We start from the raw sequence: 19529 nt of genomic DNA on the forward strand, positions 1-19529 counted from the left end.
ACAACAAAGTAATATATAACTTTTAATTGTGGGTTTGTAAAATCATGAGAATTTGGTCATCGAATTTTGTATTCGAGTAAGCAACTGTATTGTTCAGTTCAGAGCAAAATTGTAAAGTGATTGTAAACAGATATCCATGGGACCAGGTAGTGCAAGCAGCGTATAGGAAATACCCAAATCCATACAATCCTAAAGTGATAGCAAATGATGTCGTGGAAAGAAAGGTGTCTTGCAAGAAAATCTTTACAAAAAGATTGCTAACCATGAATTGGAATTTGCCCTACCTAGTAAAAAAGGTTAGTATGGCTCATATCATGATAAGTAACCATTGTGTTGCTGTCATACAGATTGTTGGGGATTGTGGTTTTCTGCATGGAAACGAGCAGTCTTGGTTAGACCTAAGTGAGAAAACACTAGTACTACGAACACAAAATGTATGCAACAATACCTCGTGTTTATGTGGTTTATAGTTTTGTGTGACCAAACTGCTTTTCCCTGTATTTTGAGTACCACCTCCAGTCTGCCTTATGCTTGCACAAGATAATTATTGTTATCTCACCAGACTGTTTTCCCCTACCTAAACACAGAGATAAGCGGTCTAGCTAGTGTGTCTAATGCTTAGTGTGTCTAATGCTTAGTGTGTCTAATGCTTAGTGTGTCTAATGCTTAGTGTGTCTAATGCTTAGTGTGTCTAATGCTTAGTGTGTCTAATGCTTAGTATGCTTTTGTGAAGGTTTTTGTGTGTGTGCATTGTTGCTACTGTTGTATAATTCAACATCATGATGGTCTTTACAGTCTGTAGAGAGTTGTTTATATGAAATATTACGAACTACAAAATGACCATTCAATTAGAGTTGTTGTGTTACGTAGAACAAAGCTTTATATGTACAATTAATAACTTGTTTGTAGTTTAGTTTGGGATAATCAACTCTCTACAGTATTGCAAAATTGATTGACATGTATTTGTATATTTGGACCAAACTTGAATAATCTGCTATATGATTTCCATCATAGTAGCCATGCATAAATGTGCAGTTCCTTGGTAGTATAGTAGTGGTGAGTATTCATGTCTCTCACACAGGAGACTGGGGTTTGATTCCCCGTTCCTTGCCAAGAAGCTTTATTTTTTTTAATGTTTTTGAGGTGTCACGAATTCTCAAATGTAAGGCTACTTGCTGTGAGTGGCTGAACAAAAACCCGTCATTCCTCAAATTCGTGGTCCTCAAATACCCAATGATATAATTCCTTGGTAGTATAGTGGTGAGTATCCCTGTCTGTCACACAGGAGACCGGGGTTTGATTCCCTGCCAAGGATTTTTTTTGTGTGTGTTTCAAATGTACAGTCTATTTGAGAAGGATAGTTGGTAAGTGGCTCAGCAAAAAAATACTGTTCAATTCCCCACCAAGGAGTTTGTGTTTTGTTTCTTATTTGAAGTGTAATGTACAGTCTATTTGCTAAAGATGCAAATTTGTGAACACTGGAGCAAAACCTGTCATTTTTGCGCATTCCTCAAATTCATGTTCCTCGATTCCCCAAATATTCATACAATTCCTTGGTGATATATTACATATTATTTATTATTAGTACTTTGTGGTGAATATCCCTGTGTGTCACATAGGAGACCACATAGGGATTGGTTCCCTGCTAAATTTTTTTTTTTTTTTTTTTGAGGTGTCATGTTTTTCAAAATTAATGTAGAATATATTTACTAAAGATGCCTGGGCAAAAATCTTTGCTTTTCACACATTCCTCAAATTCTTGTTTCCAAATATATAGTTCCTTGGTATGTAATATAGTAGTCTGTCTGTTACAAAGGAGACCGGGGTTCGGTTCACCGCTAAAAAGGTGTTTTTTGTTTGTTTGTCATATTTTCTAATGTATGTTCTATTTGAGAAAGATAATTATGTAACCAGCTGAACAAGAAACCATCGTTCCTCAAATTAGCATTCCTCAAATCCCCAAATATATAATTCCTTGGTAGTATAGTGGTGAGTTTCTTGTCTATCACATAGGAGACCGGGGTTCAATTTGCTGCCAAGGAGATTTTTGTTTATTTGTTTTGTGCTTTTTGAAATGTCATATTTTCAATTGTACAGTCTATCTGAGAAGTGGCTGAGCAAGTCTTTTTTGCACATTCCTTCAAATTCATGTTCCTCATATCCCCTAATGTATAGTTCCTTGGTAGTATAGTGGTGAGTATCCCTGTCTGTCACACAGGAGACCGGGGTTCAATTCCCCGCCAAGGAGTTGTTTTGTTCTTTTTTATTTATTTATTTTTTTTTTAAAGTGCTTTTTTGAAGCGTAATATTTTCAAATGTACAGTCTATTTGCTAAAGATAATTTGTGAGACCAGGTGAGCAAAAACTCACACATTCTGTTCCTAAAATCCCCAAACACGCATTTCCTTGGTAGTATCTTCCCTTCTGTCACATATGAGACCAGGGTTCAATTCCCTGGTTTTCTTTTATTGAAGTATCATGTTTTTCAAATGTAGAGTCTATTTGCCACTAAAGATAATTTGTGAATGCCTGAGTAAAACTCATCATTTCTGCACATTCCTCAAATTTACGTTCCTCAAATACTATTATTATTATTGTTTACTGAGCAGTCAGCCCTGCTGGTGTGCTCGTAATACCCTAATAGGTAGTAGAGTGGTGAGTATCCCTATCTGTCACACAGGAGATAATGCAAAAGATTGGTTCCCTACCAAGTTTTTTTTTTGAAGTGTCATGTTTTTCAAAATTAATGTTACTAAAGACACCTGAGCAACAATCTATGCTGTTTGCACATTCCTCAAATTCATGTTTCCAAATATATAGTTCCTTGGTATGCAGTGTAGTATAGTCTGTCTGTTACAAAGGAAACCGGGATTCGATCACCACTAAAGAGGTTTTCTTTTTTTTTGTCATATTTTCAAATGTACATTCTATTTGAGAAAGATAATATGTATGTAACCAGCTAAACAAAAAACCATTGTTCCTCAAATTAGCATTCCTCAAATCCTCAAATACATAATTCCTTGGTAGTATAGTGGTGAGTATCCCTGTCTGTCACACAGGAGACCTGGATTTGATATCCCCGCCAAGGAGTTTTTTTAAAAAAATTTCAAATAAACCCGTAATTTCGCACATTCCTCAAATTCATATTGCTCAATTCCTTGGCAGTATAGTGGTGAGTTTCCTGTCTATCACAAAGGAGACCGGGGTTCAATTCACTGCCAAGGAGATTTTTTATTTGTTTGCTTTGTGCTTTTTGAAATGTCATATTTTCAATTGTACAGTCTATCTGAGAAGTGGCTGAACAAATCATTTTTGCGCATTCTTCAAATTCATGTTCCTCATACCTGCTAATGTATGGTTCCTTGGTAGTATAGTGGTGAGTATCCCTGTCTGTCACACAGGAGACCGGGGTTCGATTCCCCGCCAAGGAGTTTTTTTCTTCTTTTTTTTCCAAAGTGCTTTTTTGAAGTGTCATATTTTCAAATGTACAGTCTATTTGCTAAAGATAATTTGTGGGACCAACTTACACATTCTGCTCCTCAAATCCCCAAACACACAGTTCCTTGGTAGTATATTCCTGTCTATCACATAGGAGACCAGGGTTCGATTCGCTGCCAAGCTGTTTTCTTTTATTGAAGTATATCATGTTTTTCAAATGTAGAGTCTATTGTTCACTAAAGATAATTTGTGAACACTTGAGCAAAACTCATCATTTCCGCACATTCCTCAAATTTACGTTCCTCAAATACCCTAATAGGTAGTACAGTGGTGAGTATCCCTATCTGTCACACAGGAGACCAGGGTTCAATTCCTCGCCAAGGAGTTTTTTTTGTTTTTTTTTTAAGTGCTTATTTGAAGTGTCATGTTTGTAAATGTACAGTCTATTGCTAAAGATGCAAATTTGTGAACGCCTGAGCAAAACCTGTCATTTTTGCACATTCTTCAAATTCATGTTTGGTATGTAGTATAGTTTCCCTGTCTGTTGAATGCCTGAGCACAACTCATCATTTCCGCACATTCCTCAAAATTACGTTCCTCAAATACTGTACCCTAATACGTAGTATAGTGGTGAGTATCCCTGTCTGTCACACAGGAGACCAGGATTCAGTTCCCTGCCAAGGAGTTTTGTTTTTGTTTGTTTGTTTCAAAGTGCTTATTTGAAGTGTCATGTTTGCAAATGTACAGTCTATTGCTAAAGATGCAAATTTGTGAACACCTGAGTTAAACCTGTCATATTTGCACATTCCTCAAATTCATGTTCTCAATTCCCCAAATATACATACAATTCCTTGGTGATGTAGTGGTGAGTATCCCTGTCTGTCACACAGGAGACCATGCAGGGATTGGTTCCCTGCCAAGGAGTTGTTTTTTGTATTTTTTTTTTTTGAATTGTCATGTTTTTCAAAATTAATACACCTGTTATTTACTAAAGACGCCTGAGCAAAAGTCTTTGCTTTTCACACATTCCTCAAATTCATGTTTCCAAATATATAGTTCCTTGGTACATAGTATAGTGGTCTGTCTGCTACACAGGAGACCGAGGTTCGATTCACCACTAAAGAGGTTTTTTTTTTGTTATACCGTACCTGTATCTTCAAATGTACAGAGAAAGATAATGCGTAACCAGCTGAACAGAAAACCATCATTCCTCAAATCTTCAAATAGACAGTTCCTTGGTAGTATAGTAGTGAGTATCCCTGTCTGTCACACTGGAGACCGGGGTTCGATTCCCCGCCAAGGAGTAGATTTTTTTGGTTTCTTTTTTTAAAATACTTATTTGAAGTGTCATATTTTCAAATGTACAAATTTGTGAATGCTTGACCAAAATCTGTCATTTTTGCACATTCCTCAAATTCATATTGCTCAATTCCTTGGCAGTATAGTGGTAAGTTTCCTGTCTATCACATAGAAGACCAGGGTTCGATTCACTGCCAAGGAGATTTTTATTTGTTTCTTTTGTGCTTTTTGAAATGTCATATTTTCAATTGTATAGTCTATTTGAGAAGTGGCTGAGCAAGTCATTTTTGCACATTCTTCAAATTCATGTTCCTCATATCCTTTAATGTACAGTTCCTTGGTAGTATAGTGGTGAGTATCCCTGTCTGTCACACAGGAGACCGGGGTTCAATTCCCTGCCAAGTTTATTTTTTTCAAAGTGCTTTTTTGAAGTGTAATATTTTCAAATGTACAGTCTTTTTTCTAAAGATAATTTGTGAGACCAGCTGTGAAAAAACTCACACTTCTGTTCCTCATATCCCCAAATACACAGTTCCTTGGTAGTATGTTCCCGTCTGCAGGGCCACCCACGGGGGGGGGGGGGGAGGCAACTGGGACATTTTGCCCCAGGAAGGGCCCCCTGAATACCTGGCTAAAAGACCCAACAGAGCAGTCCGCTCCAAATACTCCAATAGAGCTGCAGTCACAGTATTCTTCAGAGGAGCAGTGTAGCAAGCTTATAAATAAGGAGATATGGTTGGTGAGGGGTGGTTGGAGTGGGATGTTGCTACTTTTTTACACCTCGAAACAGTGACCTCATGTCTATGCGCATGCACACTTGCTCAAATGCTGGACAACCCGACTTGATGATCACCGCTTCAACTGTAAACAGGTTGGCAATGTTTATAACCCAACTTGGTGATCATCGCTTCAACTGTAAACAGGTTGGCGATGTTTATTGTGTTGTTATAAACAGTCCTAGCCTGTAAAGTAGTGAAATTACACATTTAGGCTGATTTTTGCACTTCAAAGTTATATAATGGCTTTGTGGTTGCTCTTGTGCAAAAAGCAACTCGATAATCGAATTATCATGAACCACGATAGTGAGTTCATAATAGCATGTTTTTTGCAAAAATCCTAATAGAATGCACACCTAAAAACCACCTTGAAAAGCATCCTTCAACTCAAAACAACCTTCTGGTGGTCCTTTGCAATGGGTATAGGTCCACTAGTAAGTATTAAATGAAAAGGAAATGGTATGTGTATTTCAGACAAAACTGAAATGTGCCCATTTGTTCATATTATTATTATTATTCATAATATTATTCTTTCACAGACATAGCGAAGTTTACAAGGAGAATCCTGGGATAAAAAGTTGCAAGGCTTGCTGAATGGATCATTGTGCGTGTCCATGACCTATTTTTGATTTCATTTTCGGATGGAAACAACCCAAACCAGGCCATTTCTTCTTGCCAAAATGCCATTACACTCGAGAAGCCATACAATATTGCACTCAAAGTTAGGTTTTTTGGTGTGGCTAATAGAATCTGTCTTTATTAAACTCAGTATAGGCCAGGAAGCTTAATCTGGGCTGATCACTTCGTTGCAAGGTGGCTTTTTCGTTCCGTGATTATTGTACGTGGGCGGGTTATCCAGATTAAATACTCTCCTGTCATTCTTGCACATTCCTCGAATCCACGTTCCTCAATTCCCCAGATATACAGTTCCTTGGTTATGTAATGGTGAGTATCCCTGTCTCACACAGCCAAGGTTCCCTACCAAGGAGTTTTATTTTTCTTTCTTTTTCTTTTTGAAGTGTCATATTTTTCAAAATTAATGTAGCATATATTTACTAAAGATGTCTGAGCAAAAACCTATGCTTTTCGCACATTCCTGTTTCCAAATATATAGTTCCTTGGTAAGTAGTATAGTAGTCTGTTACAAAGGAAACCGGGGTTTGATTCACCAATTGGTTGTTTTGTTTGTTTGTCATATTTTCAAATATACATTCTATTTGAGAAAGATAATATGTAACCAGCTGAACAAAAAACCATTGTTCCTCAAATTAGCATTCCTCAAATCCCCAATTATATAAGTGTAGTGGTGAGTATCCCTGTCTGTCACACAGGAGACTGGGGTTCGATTCCCTGCCAAGGAGTTTGTGCTTTTTCGTTTCTTTTTTCTTCAAAGTGCTTATTTGAAGTGTCATCTTTTCAAATGTACAAATTTGTGAACGCCAAGCAAAACCTGTCATTTTTACACATTCCTCTAATTCACGTTCCTCAATTCCGGTAGTATAGTGTTGAGTATCCCTGTCTGTCACACAGAAGACCGGGGTTTGATATCCCCACCAAGAAGTTTAATAAAAATTTTTTTTCAAACGTAGAGTCTAATTGTTACTATAGATTTGTGAAAACCCGTGATTTTTGCACATTCCTCAAATTCATTTTGCTCAATTCCTTGGCAGTATAGTAGTGAGTTTCCTGTCTAATGTGTCTATCACATAGGAGACTGGAGTTTGATTCACTGCCAAAAAGATTTTTATTTGTTTGTTTGTTTAAGTTTTTTTTTTTGAAATGTCATATTTTCAATTGTACAGTTTATCTGAGAAGTGACTGAGCAAGTCATTTTTGCACATTCTTCAAATTCATGTTCCTCATATCCCCTAATGTACAGTTCCTTGGTAGTATAGTGGTGAGTATCCCTGTCTGTCACACAGGAGACCGGGGTTCGATTCCCCGCCAAGGAGTTTTTTTCAAAGTACATTTTTGAAGTGTCATATTTTCAAAAGACACTTCAAAATGTCTTTGCTAAAGGTAATTTGTGAGACCAGTTGTGCAAAAACTCGCACATTCTGTTCCTCAAGTCCCCAAACACACAGTTCCTTGGTAGTACATTCCTGTCGGTCACATAGGAGACCAGGGTTTGATTCCCTGCCAAGTTTTTAAAAAAAAAATATTTTTATTTAAGTATCATGTTTTTCAAATGTAGAGTCTATTTGCATAATTTGTTTGTCATATTTTCAAATGTACATTCTATTTGAGAAAGCTAGATAATATGTAACAAGCTGAGCAAAAAACCATCGTTCCTCAAATTAGCATTCCTCAAATCCCAAAATGTATAATTTCTTGGTAGTATAGTGGTGAGTTTTCTGTCCATCACATAGGATCACATAGGAGACTGGAGTTCGATTCACTGCCAAAGATATTTTATTTATTTGTTTTGTGCCTTTTGAAACGTCATATTTTCAATTGTACAGTATATCTGAGAAGTGGCTGAGCAAGTCATTTTTGCACATGAATTCTTCAAATTCATGTTCCTCATATCCCCTAATGTGTAGCTCCTTAGTGATATAGTGGTGAATATCCCTGTCTGTCACACAGCAGAAGTTCCCTAGCATAGAGTTTTATTTTATTTGATGTGTCATGTTTTCCAAAATTAATGTAGAATATATTTACTAAAGATGCCTGAGCAAAAACCTTCGCTTTTCACACAGTCCTCAAATACATGTTTCCAAATACAGTAAGTAGTTCCTTAGTATATAGTATAGTTTCCCTGTCTGTCACAAAGGAGACCAGCATTCAATTCATGCCAAAGAGGTTTTTTTGTTTGTTTTGAAGTGTAATATTTTCAATTGTACATAATATGTATGTGACCAGCTGAACAAAAAACTATCATTTTCACACATTCCACAAATTAACGTTCCTCAAATTAACGTTCCTCAAATCCCCAAATCTACAATTCCTTGGTAGTATAGTGGTGAGTATCTCTGTCTGTCACACAGGAGACCGGGTTCAACTCCCCGCCAAGGGGTTTTTTTGTTGTTTTTCAAACATAGAGTCTAATTGCTACTATAGATACAGTAATTTGTAAAAACCCTGATTTTTGCACATTCCTCAAATTCATATTGCTCAATTCCTTGGCATTATAGTGGTGAGTTTCCTGTCTACCACAAAGGAGACCGGGGTTCAATTCACTGCCAAGGAGATTTTTATTTGCTTTTTGAAATGTCATATTTTCAATTGTACAGTCTATCTGAGAAGTGGCTGAGCAAGTCAGTTTGTACATCCTTCAAATTCATGTTCTTCAGATCCTTTAATGTATAGTTCCTTGGTAGTATAGTGGTGAGTATCCCTGTCTGTTACACAGGAGACCGGGGTTCGATTCCCCGCCAAGTTGTTTTTTTTTTTAATTCTTTTTCCCCCCTCAAAATGCTTTTTTGAAGTGCCATATTTTCGAATGTATAGTTTATTTGCTAAAGGTAATTTGTGAGACCAGCTGTGCCAAAACTCACACATTCTGTTCCTAAAATCTCCTAATACACAGTTCCTTGGTAGTATGTTCCCGTCTATCACATAGGAGACCAGGATTTGATTCCCTGCCAAGTTTTTTTTTCTTTTTATTGAAGTATCATGTTTTTCAAATGTAGAGCCTATTTGTCACTAAAGATAATTTGTGAATACCTGAGCAAAACTCATCATTTCCACACATTCCTCAAATTTACGTTCCTCAAATACCCTAATAGGTAGTATCAAAAGTTAATAATAGTGGAGGGGAGAGTGTCTAACGCTGCATAGGGCTGCATAAAATGAGCGCGTGGGAGCTAAAGGGCTTCACCACGGATAATCTCGTGTTTAGTCGCATTCTCTACACTTGACAACTAGAACCAATCGTCACTTTTGTCAGGTCACATCAACGATGCTGCACAAGTTCATGAACACTAGAATTGATATTTGGGAAGTGCTGATAGTGGTATTTGGTTCCAACATGGAAGACCAGGTAACACCGCATCGCGTCTTCGAACGACGGTTTTCCTACTTCCCATCGAGATGATGTTTCTTCTTCCACTAGAATCTGTTTTCCACTCTCACGTGTACCGCCACAATTTGATATCTTCGACTGAGAACCATGAACGGACGCCATTTTATAACACTCGCTTCTCACGTGAACTGCTATCGATACACTCTTTTCTGAATGAGTATTGCGCCGGCCGCGTAACCATAATTGAATGCGTTAACACGTCGCTTGTTAAGATTGCTGAAGCCCTTTAGCTCAAACGCGCTCATTTTATACAGCCCTATAGAGCGTTAGACACTCTCCCCTCCACTATTATTAACTCTTGGTAGTATAGTGGTTAGTATCCCTATCTGTCACACAGGAGACCAGGGTGCAATTCCTCTCCAAGGAGTTTTTTTGTTTCAAAGTACTTATTTGAAGTGTCGTTTTTGCAAATGTACAGTCTATTTGCTTAAAATGCAAATTTGTGAACGCCTGAGCAAAACCTGTCATTTTTGTACATTCCTCAAATTCATGTTCCTCAATTCCCCAAATATACATACAATTCCTTGGTGATATAGTGGTGAGTATCTGTCACACAGGAGACCATGCAGGGATTGGTTCCCTGCCAAGGAGTTATTTTTCTTTCTTTTTTTTTTTGAATTGTCATGTTTTTCAAAATTAATGTAGAATACACCTGTATATTTACTAAAGACGCCTGTTTGTTTTTGTTTTTTTTGTTTCTTTTTTTTTTCAAAGTACTTATTTGAAGTGTCATCTTTTCAAATGTACAAATTTGTGAATGCCTGAGCAGAACCTGTCATTTTCCCACATTCCTCAAATTCATGTTCTTCAATTCCAATTCCTTGGTAGTATAGTGGTGAGTATCCCTGTCTGTCACATAGGAGACTGGAGTTTGATTCACTGCCAAGGAGATTTTTATTTGTTTGTTTAAGTTTTTTTGTTTTTTTTTGAAATGTCATATTTTCAATTGTATAGTCTATCTGAGAAGTGACTGAGCAAGTCATTTTTGCACATTCTTCAAATTCATGTTCCTCATATCCCCTAATGTATAGTTCCTTGGTAGTATAGTGGTGAGTATCCCTGTCTGTCACACAGGAGACCGGGGTTCGATTCCCCGCCAAGGAGTTTTTTTTCTTTTTCTTTTTACAAAATGCTTTTTTGAAGTGTCATATATTTTCAAATGTACAGTCTATTTGCTAAAGGTAATTCGCGAGACCAGCTGTGCAAAAACTCACACATTCTGTTCCTCAATTCCCCAAACACAGTTCATTGGTAGTATATTCCCGTCTGTCACACAAGAGACCAGGATTCGATTCCCTGCCAAGTTTTTTATTTATTTATTTTTTTATTGAAGTATCATGTTTTTCAAATGTAGAGTCTATTTGTCACTAAAGATAATTTGTGAAGGACTGAGCAATACTCATCATTTCCTCATTTTACGTTCCTCAAATACCCTAATAGGTAGTATAGTGGTGAGTATCCCTATCTGTCACACAGGAGACCAGGGTTCAGTTCCCTGCCAAGGAGTTTATTTTTTGTTTCAAAGTGCTTATTGAGGTATCATATTTGCAAATGTACAGTCTATTGCTAAAGATGCAAATTTGTGAACACTTCAGCAAAACCTGTCATTTTTGCACATTCCTCAAATTCATATTACTCAATTCCTTGGCAGTATAGTGGTAAGTTTCCTGTCTATCACATAGGAGACCGGGGTTCAATTCACTGCCAAGGAGATTTTTATTTGTTTGTTTTGTGCTTTTTGAAATGTCATATTTTCAATTGTACAGTCTATCTGAGATCTGAGAAGTGGCTGAGCAAGTCATTTTTGCACATTCCTCTAATTCATGTTCCTCATATCCTCCAATGTACAGTTCCTTGGTAGTATAGTGGTGAGTATCCCTGTCTGTCACACAGGAGACCGGGGTTCAATTCCCCGCCAAGGAGTTTTTTTCTTTTTTTTCCAAAGTGCTTTTTTTGAAGTGCCATATTTTCAAATGTACAGTCTATTTGCTAAAGATAATTTGTGGGACCAGCTTACACATTCTGCTCCTCAAATCCCCAAACACACAGTTCCTTGGTAGTATATTCCTGTCTATCACATGGGAGACCAGGGTTCGATTCCCTGCCAAGCTTTTTTCTTTTATTGAAGTATCATGTTTTTCAAATGTAGAGTCTATTGTTCACTAAAGATAATTTGTGAATGCCTGAGCAAAACTCATCATTTCTGCACATTCCTCAAATTTACGTTCTTCAAATACCCTAATAGGTAGTATAGTGGTGAGTATCCCTATCTGTCACACAGGAGACCAGGGTGCAATTCCCTGCCAAGGAGTTTGTTTTTATGTTTCAAAGTGCTTATTTGAAGTATCATGTTTGCAAATGTACAGTCTATTGCTATAGATGCAAATTTGTGAACGCCTGAGCAAAACCTGTCATTTTTGCACATTTCTCAAGGTCATGTTCCTCAATTCCCCAATATACAGTTCCTTGATGATGTAGTAGTGAGTGTCCCTGTCTGTCACACAGCTGAGGTTAAGAAGTTTTTTTTTCTGTTTCTTTTTTTTTTTGAAGTGCCATGCTTTTCAAAATTAATATTTACTAAAGATGCCTGAGCAAAAAACCTACCGGTGTATGCTTTTTACACAGTTCTCAAATTCATGTTTTGAAGTGTCATATTTTTAAATGTACATAATATGTATGTGACCAGCTGAACAAAAAACTATCATTTTCACACATTCCTCAAATTAACGTTCCTCTAATCCCCAAATATACAATTCCTTGGTAGTATAGTGGTGAGTATCCCTGTCTGTCACACAGGAGACCGGGGTTCGATTCCCTGCCAAGGAGTTTTTTTTTTATTTCTTTTTTTTCAAAATACTTATTTGAAGTGTCTTATTTTCAAATGTACTAATTTGTGAACGCTTGACCAAAACATGTCATTTTTGCACATTCCTCAAATTCACGTTTCCGTGGTAGTATAGTGGTGAGTATCCCTGTCTGTCACACAGGAGACCGGGGCTCATTTCCCCAGAGTTGTTATTGATTAATGTCAGTAGCAATGTAATTGTAGGTTATACCACAGTGCATGCATGCAGTTTGCAGCAGAACAGTAAAGTGTGCAGAAAACATGGCAAATAGTGGTAATACAGTGGTAATTATCTCTGTCTGTCACTCAATTTCCTGCCAACTAGTTCACTTGTTCTCTCGTATTTTAGTGAATTGCTTGCATTTCTATATTTGTACTCCCCTACGAATGGAGAACTAAACAGTTTACAATATTTAAAAAAGAACATACTCCTTCACAGCCATTCTTCCTTGTTTTCAGCTATGTTACACAGCGTGAAAATGTAGAACAGTACAAGAAGCAGAAATTACAGATCATTCTCATGATAGCCAGCAATGAAGCCATGACACATTAGAGGACAAAGAAATGGGACACAAAGGAGGACACTGGTAAGTCCACCTACTGTAGCATGCACCGTAGATGCATGTCTTAGGCTGAAGTGATGATAACCATAGCTGAGTAACAGTACAGTATGCTTGGCAAATGGAACCTGTCTATAATGGTCACCTTGGGACCAGATATATCTGGCCTTTATATACAGGTGGCTGCTATAGAGAAAACCTGCATAAGGTGGTCTGCAGCATTTTAGTGGCTATGACCATTATAAATGAGTAATTATTATTAAGAGGCTCACGCCAACCGCAATACAGTAATAATTTTACTAGTCTTTATACAGAAAGGGCAAGGTGAGCTTAGTCTCGCGTAGCCAGGCCCTTTTCTTTCTTTTGTGTGGGGGCGGGGAAAGAAAAGGGTCTGGTGAACATAGTATAGCATCGTTGTTGGGCTATCCTGAGATTGTAGAGGTTCTACTGTGCAGCTTCCGGGTTGTTGTTTAGTGCAAATGACGTGATCTGTTGCATTTGCGTCCTGTTACCATAGATATTTCAGTAGTAGCTATGGTAACAGGATGCAAATATTAGCAAATCACGTCATTCGTGCCAATCAACAATCCGGAAGCTGCACAGTAGAATGCCCACAATCTCGGGATAGCCCAACGATGATGTTCACCAGACCCTTTTCTTTCCCGCCCCCACACAAAAGAAAGAAAAGGGTCTGACTACGCGAGACTAAGGTGAGCTTGCTATGAATGTTGGTTATGGCTATTGAATATGTTTAAGCAGTGAAGCCTGATAGTTTATATAGCATTCATTGAAAGGCAGGAAGTGTGATAATTGTGTATTAATTGAAACGGTGGTGTCAGACCATTGGCTCAACAAGCCACCGTAAAAGGAAGCGACCGCTATACGAAGGATAAAGTTATGCATACAGTGATTCATAGGTGAATTCTTGGTTGGCTGTTATACGCGTTAGACAGGTGACCGCTTAATGCAGACCACAATACATACATTTGTATGGGAAAATATTTGGGACCTCGTGACCATGGCCATTATGCAAAGGTGACCGCTTAATCCTGGTGACCGTAACACAGGTTCCACTGTATTAGTCTAGGACAGAAAATTCAGTTACATTCTTTATTTTGTGGAAATTTGTTGGAAGGGTTTTTGGTCAGTCTGAATAAATTTTTGGGCTTAATTATGCTGTAACACTGCGTGAAGGAGAAGTGAGATTGGTTTTTGGGTGATATACAGTTGAGCGATAGTTGTGATCTATTGAATATCATGATAGCAAGTGACAGTCGTGATTATGATAGTATGCCATCATACTATCGTGATAAATTATGCATACCTGTGCTTAGTCAAAAAAGAAGCAAACATGATATTGTTAAGTTAAGGTAACTGTGTAGAGCATACACAACACAGATTACAACTGTAATACATAACAATTTTTTTACCAATGTTAGTAAAGCAGATATATGGTGTGTAATTGGATTATTCATGGTGAGGTTGAGTGTCTTTGATAACTACTAGTAATATCGTGATACTATTGCTATCGTGATATAAAAATTACTATCAATCATGAATGGCGATAATGGTACTATCACTCAGCTCTAATATTTACAATACATAATTATGAATCAGTGTGCTAGGCAGCAATAGTCATGAGGTTGTCTATTGAATCATCTACCATAGAGCTGAATCTGCACTTCAGAAATACGTACAATTGGAATTTATAATGAAATGAATCTTAGTATACAGTTAAACCTGTATACAATGGAACCTCAGTTATCTGAACCCCTTGGGACCAGGGGTGGTCCATAAGTCTGAAAAGTCCGTATCTCTGATTCTGTGTATAAAATAGCATAACAAAAAATATCACAATTTTCAACTACCCTAATAGAGCAGTCATTACTCTAATAGAGCAGTCATTTCCATTGATCAATTAACCGAGAATCTGGATAAGTGGGGTCCGGATAACTGAGGTTCCACTATAGTTTGAACACATTAGCAATGGTTACATAAATATCAAGGGATCCTTATTTTTAGGCCAGTGTTACATAAAGAGCTTGGGACTATACTCCATACCTTTTTATATTCTTGCTTACCATTCTGTAGGCATGAAAGTTTGATAATTAGGATTGTCAATGAATGAATTTACAGTGTACATTGTGTTTCAGATATCACTAACCAATCTCATCACCATTGAGGAGAAGTTAACATATTCTACCGACCCTGCAGATCCCAATAAGTGAGTCTATGTAATATGGTACCTGTATAAATGCATAGCCACACTCTCTAAGGCTTGTTACACATAACTAAGATCTTTTAATGAGATTGGCAGCTTCACACTTTTTTCAGTGATAACCTAAGAGTGTCTTACTACTGGCTACTTTACATGTGGCATTAATGACCATTCATATCAGCTCTTATTTATGTAGAATAACATATATTCTAGAGGTCTTGATACATGTAGACCATATTACCTGTTGCTCTGGACTTGCTTAATGTAATGTATTTTAGCTTCTGTTAACATTCTCCCGCTCTGCTAGGGCTGTCCGTGTTTCACGAGCCTTGTAAATCTACTGGTGGAAATCTGCTGTTCTTATACACACCAGACCGATCTGCTGTAACAGCTCAGACAGCCTTGATGCTTTCTGGGACTGGTATGCACAAATGCTCTCACTGGCCTCAAACTGATCCTGGCACCTTTTCCTTACATTTCTCATGCCTTTTCCTTCACTTCTCTCTCCTATAAGTTGCCACCTATAGCCTTCCACCCACCCCTATTTTACAGCCTTTAATATTGTAACACTAAATCAAATATATCCTTCAAAAGTGCTCAAGTACTATAATTGTACTCTATTGTATACCAAGGAACTTCAGTTATCTGAAGGCCAAAATGATTGCTCTATTAGAGTAGTGAGTGTTAGAGTAGTATATTAAATTTGTAAATTTATTTATTTAACATAACAGTTATATAGACTTTTCAGTTATCTAGACACCAAATGGCTCCCAGTAGTTTGAAATTCCACTGTAGCTGCATCCGTGGGGAGTGTGGGGGAAGGGGGGGGGGGGGGGGGGGAAGCTTTAACCACTGTCAGGCTGTCATTGATACAATACTTCAAAGCAATACTATGTGTGAATACGTAATGGATGGTTATGTTCCTTTATTAATTTCTAGGACTTTACTAGAGCAGTGTGCAGTAATTAGAGTAATTGGGATACCATTTTTACAAGGAACTCTTGAGGACATGACTGTGAGAAATTTTGAATCAACTTCTACCAATGGGAGACAAGCAATCATAGATATTATTGAAAAATCAAACAAAGAAAAGCTGTAAATTAGAAGTGATTTTGTAAATATGCTATACACAAAACAGTATTTTTATATACTTTCTATATATATAGCATGGTACCTGCCCTTGTGAGCAGTTATGTTATGCATTCAAGTAAGATTGTAATTATATGGCCTGTACACTCCCTAAGTGCAGAACATTATTGCCCTGTATACAAAGCAAAAAAACTATGTGTTACACTTTCTATACATACAGCACTGAAGCATTTAATGCACAAAAACATTACCTACTGTATATAGTCCTGTCTCCCTTACTATACTCTATTGTCATCACTTTCCTTAAGAACTGCAGTTATAGTACTTAAGTTTATTGATTGTAAATGTAAAAATGAGAAATAGCTTGATTTTTGAACAGGTATAGGTAAGTATGCTGTGAACATGTTAAAGTACATAGTTCTTGTGCCAAATAAAGTGCTCATCATTTAAGAATAAATCTGCCTTTTAATGAAGTCACTGTTTGTCATCTACAGTGCATTGAATGTGTATGTAGAGATACAGTCTGTATACGTAGAGCAAAACTCACTGGAATTCTTTATGTATGACTTGCATTGTGAACTGTAAGTAAACAAATAAGTTGTTCGACGTATATGCATGCCTTTAAAAGCTGGTTTTAACAAATAACAAAACTGTGAGGATTAGCGTAGTGATTAGAGTGAATGCCTTGTAATGTAGTAATTAATTGTGTACATAGTGGAAAGTCCTCCCATGCACATATCACTTTTCTTCTTGCTTTTACAAACTTTTAGTTACACTTCAGCAACCTATTTTCACTTTGACAACCATTTTGGTTACATTTTTTTTCTGTTTAATGTGCTCTTTAATGCTGCATTTGTTCTCACTACATCACATGACAGCAAAGGAACGCAGATGGACAGACAAGCAACTTTTCAGCCTTTATAAGATGCATATTTTCTTTGGCGATCTTGTAAGATGTTCGGTTGCAAATAAAATGAGATATACAGTTAAAAATAGATTTTTGTTAAATAACTAAGCTATATGTTTGACCATGCAATTGTTGAGACTAAATATTTTCATGAATTTAAAATGGCAATATATATATATATATATATATACATATTTTTTTAGCAATTAAAACTAAATGTTCTTGAATATTTCTATATATTCACTGTACAAAATGCACACTTTAGTGTCACAGGGCACACTTTTTGCATGCAAAGCACACTTTTTTTTTTACAGTTTGGCAAACTAGTATAACTAAATAAAAGAAAAATCTTGTATTAAAACAACACCAATACCCATTCCAGTTCACAACAGAGCGATGGTTCAGTAGCCATTTCTTGTGGTATAGGTAGCTAGATTTTAAGGTCTTGTGATTTTCTGTTGCCACAAAAACCTTAAAGAGTATTTAACATAGTTAGCTAGTTGTTTGCTCTTTGCATGAATGCAGCAGCATCATTGGTATATAGCAGAGTTGCACTACCTGTAAAATAGTGGTGCATTGCACGCAAAATATGGTATGCTAAAATGGTATCATGGAGCACACATTTTGTATGCAAAGCACATGTATGTATTGCACATCTATTAAGTGTGCTATGCACATTGTGAGATGTGTGTGTGTGCGTGCGTGGGTGAGTGTGTGCAATATGCATGCATGCAAGCTATGACATACAATCCATTCCCTGTATCATAATCCTGTTTGTTGCTTTATTGAAATTATATACTGTACGTCAGTATACTTCAAAGAAAATAAGTTTTTAACCAATTCTTGCAGTGCACACATATCGTAATCTCTCAATTATTGGCACATGAATTGTCTAACCTCGTAACTTCCGGCAGGAGCATTGCACAAATTAAAACTTCATATCATCAGACATGTTTAGAGCACCTCTACAAAGTAGTCTGGTTACAAGCACATGCATGTCTTATAATTACAGACACACAAGTACTGACAAACGATTTTCAATTATTCAACACGCGTACTCTATTATCGGCACTCCATTACTATGAATGCTTCAATTATCGACACTTCCGCAACTAACTGCCCATTTATTAACCTTGCAAGCCTAACAAAAATTCTCACCAATATTTGCCATCCACACCCATTAATTACTGAAAAAACCACTGCTATAGAACACTTTACATTGGAGTTACATTTTTAAAAAAACTTTAAAAAAAACAATACCTCTGTATATAACAAAATAAAAAGTTACAATAACATACTGTCATGTGACAAGGAGTCTATAATACAACAGTAACATCTAAAGAATCTACAATACACAGCAATGAAACACAGTATCTCAACACGGGAAACTAACCCTTCGTAAAACCCTTCTTTTTGCTGCTTTGACACTTTTCGGGTCTCACACCTTTCTGCTTAGCAGTTTCCTTGTGTTCTGACAGCTTCCTACTGTTCTCTTTCTCTGTGTTCTTTTCATTTCTTCCCTTAAAGTTAGAAAGGTACATTCTTCACTTGAGCACCAGTAGCATGTGCACAAGCTAAGGGCTGTTGCCAGGTAGGGGACACATTGTACTTACTAATATACAAGTGTTGATTCGCCCTCATGGTCAGGACTCTGAAGTAACACCAGGTACACTTTCACCTGCTGTTGAAACACCTAGAAGTGGTTCTCTAGCACTGGAAGTGTCAGATGTCTCACCTTCAGTGGCTTGAGAATCATTTGACTTTGCCTTCTACACTGATCATACCCTGCCTTATAGCAGTCTGAGTATACACTAAAAGTTCTAACATTCAGTATGTGATATAAACATGGCTTAGACCAGGATTAGCACCTTGAACACCCTACCCCTCCCCCTGTTCTATCTTGTGGTGGTGTCTAAGAACATTGAACTGTTTGAGTGCCACTTGCCAAACTTTTGCCCACCCTTAACGGCGTCACTGGCAGAGCAATGCTGTCATCTGTCCACTACTTTTGCTTCTTCGGGGCGTTGCTTGATGTTAAACTGCTGCATGGAGCTGAGTGTGAACACCTTTTCTAGACCCGTTCTAGACACACTTTCGCTTTGTGGTATCTCATCACTATCCTCACTAGTGCCCCCAACACTGGTACTGATCTATATCAACCAAACAAAACAAACAGTAAACATTTTCTACAGTTAGTAGGACAGTTTTCACCTCAAATTAAGTTCACCACCTGTTTAAGAGATGCCATAAATTATTGAAGCACTATATCTAATCCTGTACCAATAATTGAAAATATGTGTGCTGATAATTGAGTGCTGCCAATAATTGGGAGATTACGCTACATCCAAGCCTATACATAAGATACAACACCAA

At 37.2% G+C, this 19529-nt stretch overlaps 1 protein-coding gene, 1 long non-coding RNA gene and 7 other non-coding genes across 9 annotated transcripts; 8 read left to right on the forward strand and 1 right to left on the reverse strand.

Annotated features, from left to right (window-relative positions):
* The first annotated feature begins 10 nt into the window (after positions 1 to 10).
* LOC136263592 (PRELI domain containing protein 3B-like) lies at positions 11 to 16566 on the forward strand. Its single transcript, XM_066058218.1, has 5 exons — positions 11 to 76; positions 131 to 296; positions 348 to 434; positions 15096 to 15166; positions 16100 to 16566. Exons 1-5 carry the CDS (start codon positions 45 to 47, stop codon positions 16257 to 16259), a joined length of 516 nt encoding a protein of 171 aa, XP_065914290.1. The 5' UTR covers positions 11 to 44; the 3' UTR covers positions 16260 to 16566.
* Trnad-guc (transfer RNA aspartic acid (anticodon GUC)) lies at positions 1244 to 1315 on the forward strand. The gene has a single exon. It is a non-coding gene; the product is annotated as a tRNA-Asp (tRNA).
* Positions 2177 to 2248, forward strand: Trnad-guc (transfer RNA aspartic acid (anticodon GUC)). Its single transcript has one exon. It is a non-coding gene; the product is annotated as a tRNA-Asp (tRNA).
* Positions 3360 to 3431, forward strand: Trnad-guc (transfer RNA aspartic acid (anticodon GUC)). Its single transcript has one exon. It is a non-coding gene; the product is annotated as a tRNA-Asp (tRNA).
* Trnad-guc (transfer RNA aspartic acid (anticodon GUC)) lies at positions 7394 to 7465 on the forward strand. Its single transcript has one exon. It is a non-coding gene; the product is annotated as a tRNA-Asp (tRNA).
* Trnad-guc (transfer RNA aspartic acid (anticodon GUC)) lies at positions 10570 to 10641 on the forward strand. Its single transcript has one exon. It is a non-coding gene; the product is annotated as a tRNA-Asp (tRNA).
* Positions 11389 to 11460, forward strand: Trnad-guc (transfer RNA aspartic acid (anticodon GUC)). The gene has a single exon. It is a non-coding gene; the product is annotated as a tRNA-Asp (tRNA).
* On the forward strand, positions 12292 to 12363 carry Trnad-guc (transfer RNA aspartic acid (anticodon GUC)). Its single transcript has one exon. It is a non-coding gene; the product is annotated as a tRNA-Asp (tRNA).
* A 1865-nt stretch (positions 16567 to 18431) lies between the features above and the next one.
* On the reverse strand, positions 18432 to 19293 carry LOC136265094 (uncharacterized). The gene is made up of 3 exons (XR_010705395.1): positions 18892 to 19293; positions 18770 to 18849; positions 18432 to 18676 (listed from the first exon to the last, which is right to left on the reverse strand). It is a non-coding gene; the product is annotated as an uncharacterized lncRNA (long non-coding RNA).
* Positions 19294 to 19529: the final 236 nt, after the last annotated feature.

The sequence above is a fragment of the Dysidea avara genome, chromosome 8 (assembly GCF_963678975.1).
Source record: "Dysidea avara chromosome 8, odDysAvar1.4, whole genome shotgun sequence".
Lineage (NCBI taxonomy): Eukaryota > Metazoa > Porifera > Demospongiae > Dictyoceratida > Dysideidae > Dysidea > Dysidea avara.